The following is a 2,500-nucleotide window of genomic DNA, read 5'->3' on the forward strand; positions in this document are numbered from 1 at the left end:
GGCCGCCGTCCCACAGCAGCATGTTGCCCCACTCCGAACCAGACAACACCTGAACAGGTACGACCACAGGGTTAGGGTGTGTGTGTGTGTGCGTGCGTGTGTGTACCTTGCGGTCTGGTAGCTCTACCTATCCTTCTACTGTATGCCGGTAAGTGCTATGTGTGTGTGTGCGTATGTGTGTGTGTCTCAGTTGAATGCCACCAGCCCAGATATTACAATTATTGATGAGAATAATAGTGAAGTTTATATTCTGGAAGTTGAATGCTGTCTTCGTTGGCCTTGGCTTTAAATGTCAATACCTAGCTAGCGCGTATGTTTGGAAGCCTGGGACTTGTACATAGACTTGTCACTAGGGGTCTAAGGATGGTTGGCTTCATGGAAGCAAAGGCACAGCAAATAGCCAAATATTGTTCAATATCCTCCATCATTAATAGCCGTTATAATTGAAGAAGGAGGTGTTGTTTGTATCCCTAAAACAACTGTTACTTTGAGACCCACATTGGATTAGCATTGTTGTGTCTATAACATATATGCCCTAACAAATAAATAAAGTAGTTAAAATGTGTGTGTGTGTGTGTGTGTGTGTGTGTGTGTGTGTGTGTGTGTGTGTGTGTGTGTGTGTGTGTGTGTGTGTGTGTGTGTGTGTGTGTGTGTGTGTGTGTGTGTTTGTGTGTGCGTGCATGTGTGTGTACCTTGCCATCTGGTAGTTCTACGTATCCCTCGATGTCGGTAAGAGCCGTCCTCCCGAAGCGTCCCAGCTCCCCCTGTAGCTTCAGACCTGTGAAGGTGTTGGCAATCTTCCAGAACCTACACACACACACACACACACACACACACACACACACACACACACACACACACACACACACACACACACACACACACACACACACACACACACACACGTCATTGCTATCTTCTAGAACCTGCTCCCTCCACCTCTCTACCCCCCTCCTTGCTCTCCATACACACACCTCCTCACATTATTAAAGGTGCCCTATTATGCTATTTAGAATAACTTTCATTGTTAATATTTTGCTTTACTGTGGTTAGTGGAGTTAATTTTGAATGATCACTTGTTTTCATGTCCATTATTTTTTATCATTGTGTACATGCACCCTACGCCGCCTGTTTGAAACGCGTGGAAGTGCAGAATGTTAGACCCTTCACATTCTGAAATCTCGACGACGCAGCATGGAGCGTTTCATCAAGCATTCTATTACTAATATTACGTCAGCAGCACAGCTGTTTTTGACCTGGAATCCAACCCTGTAGCCTATGTCTAAAGTTGACAGCCAAATAGTTCACCCAATGTCCACAATTAATCTGAAAAGGACGCATCATAAATCCCACGTTGTTATTTGTGCGCCTTGCTGTGTCATTCCCTATCCAATGCGAGTCTTCCGTGCATGGGCTTCAGTTTGATTTCAAAATCGCTTGGGACAATTAGGCTGCCATTAATCTGAGAAAGGGTTGAAAGTGCTGGGTACAGGCTATTGCTTCCGATTTGAGGTTTCATGAAATAATACGCATATTGCATATGATGCGTAATAACGCGATTGTGACTATATTTAAAAAAAAAAAAAACTAATAGCCATCTGCGCTGTCTTGTTTATTTCTGATATCCTGCGCTGAAGAATCTCAAACATTATTAACGCAACAGTAGGGGCCTGGTTGGTTAACCCGCTGTCTAGCCTTGCATAGGCCTACTGTAGCCCTAAAGTTGAAGTTATCAGCCAAGTTTACTGCTCGCAAACAGACAAGTGTCGCGCTGGTCTAGGTGGGAGAAGTCTAGATCTGCTGTTGACAGGTGGAAATTTGAAGACACAAAGAATGTTCTGGGATTGAAATCAGATCACATTCCCTTGTTAATGACAAGTTAACCTTCACAAAATAGGCTATCCAATAAGCTAATCATCTGCAATTGCTGTACACAGTTCAAAGGATAGGCCTATTTATTCAGCGAAGTTGTGGACATTTTCTTCGCTCCCGCGGCAGCCACCATCTGGCTGTCAAAGACGCAGTCCGAAATTGAAAGAGTGCGCCCAGTAAGACAAGGGCACGACTTGTCGGACTCAAACCTATCGATTCAACGTCTGTCAGTGATATCGTGACACCCTATTTGTGATATGAACTCCGTGTTCAAATTCGTCCTGTGGTCTATTTTGCAAGCCAGACTGAATAGGCTACTGAGCGCACGCGTTTGTTGCTTTTAAAAAATGAGTTCCTGTTTGCTCGTTGTCTGTAGGCCTAATGCACAATGGTGATCTATGCTTCATAAAAATACATTTCAAGTATTTTCAGGTGCATGGTTTTCATTTTAGTAACTGCATTTCTATTTAGTCCCCGGCAGAAATGATGCGCCCACTGGATTTGGAAGCGCAATGGGCAGTCCCTCGATGGATTGGTTTCATATTGGGTCTTATAACAACGCCTAGGCCTAGTCTCGGTTTCGTGGTTTTTTTGTTCGCATTTATCGACAGGACAGGATTTTTTATAT

The 2,500-nt window shown here is 44.0% G+C and overlaps 1 protein-coding gene across 1 annotated transcript in view; it reads right to left on the minus strand.

Moving 5' to 3' along the window:
- Positions 1 to 2,500, minus strand: part of LOC134463598 (cilia- and flagella-associated protein 44) — a 50,852-nt gene that overhangs the window by 42,832 nt on the left and 5,520 nt on the right. Inside the window, exons 7-8 of the mRNA XM_063216775.1 lie at positions 693 to 807; positions 1 to 49 (exon numbers count right to left, since the gene is read on the minus strand). The exon at positions 1 to 49 is cut by the window's left edge and continues 116 nt beyond it. Coding sequence (XP_063072845.1) covers positions 1 to 49; positions 693 to 807 — 164 coding nt within the window. The remainder of the gene's footprint in view (positions 50 to 692; positions 808 to 2,500) is intronic.

The sequence above is a fragment of the Engraulis encrasicolus genome, chromosome 15, assembly GCF_034702125.1.
Source record: "Engraulis encrasicolus isolate BLACKSEA-1 chromosome 15, IST_EnEncr_1.0, whole genome shotgun sequence".
In the NCBI taxonomy this organism is placed as follows: Eukaryota; Metazoa; Chordata; class Actinopteri; order Clupeiformes; family Engraulidae; genus Engraulis; species Engraulis encrasicolus.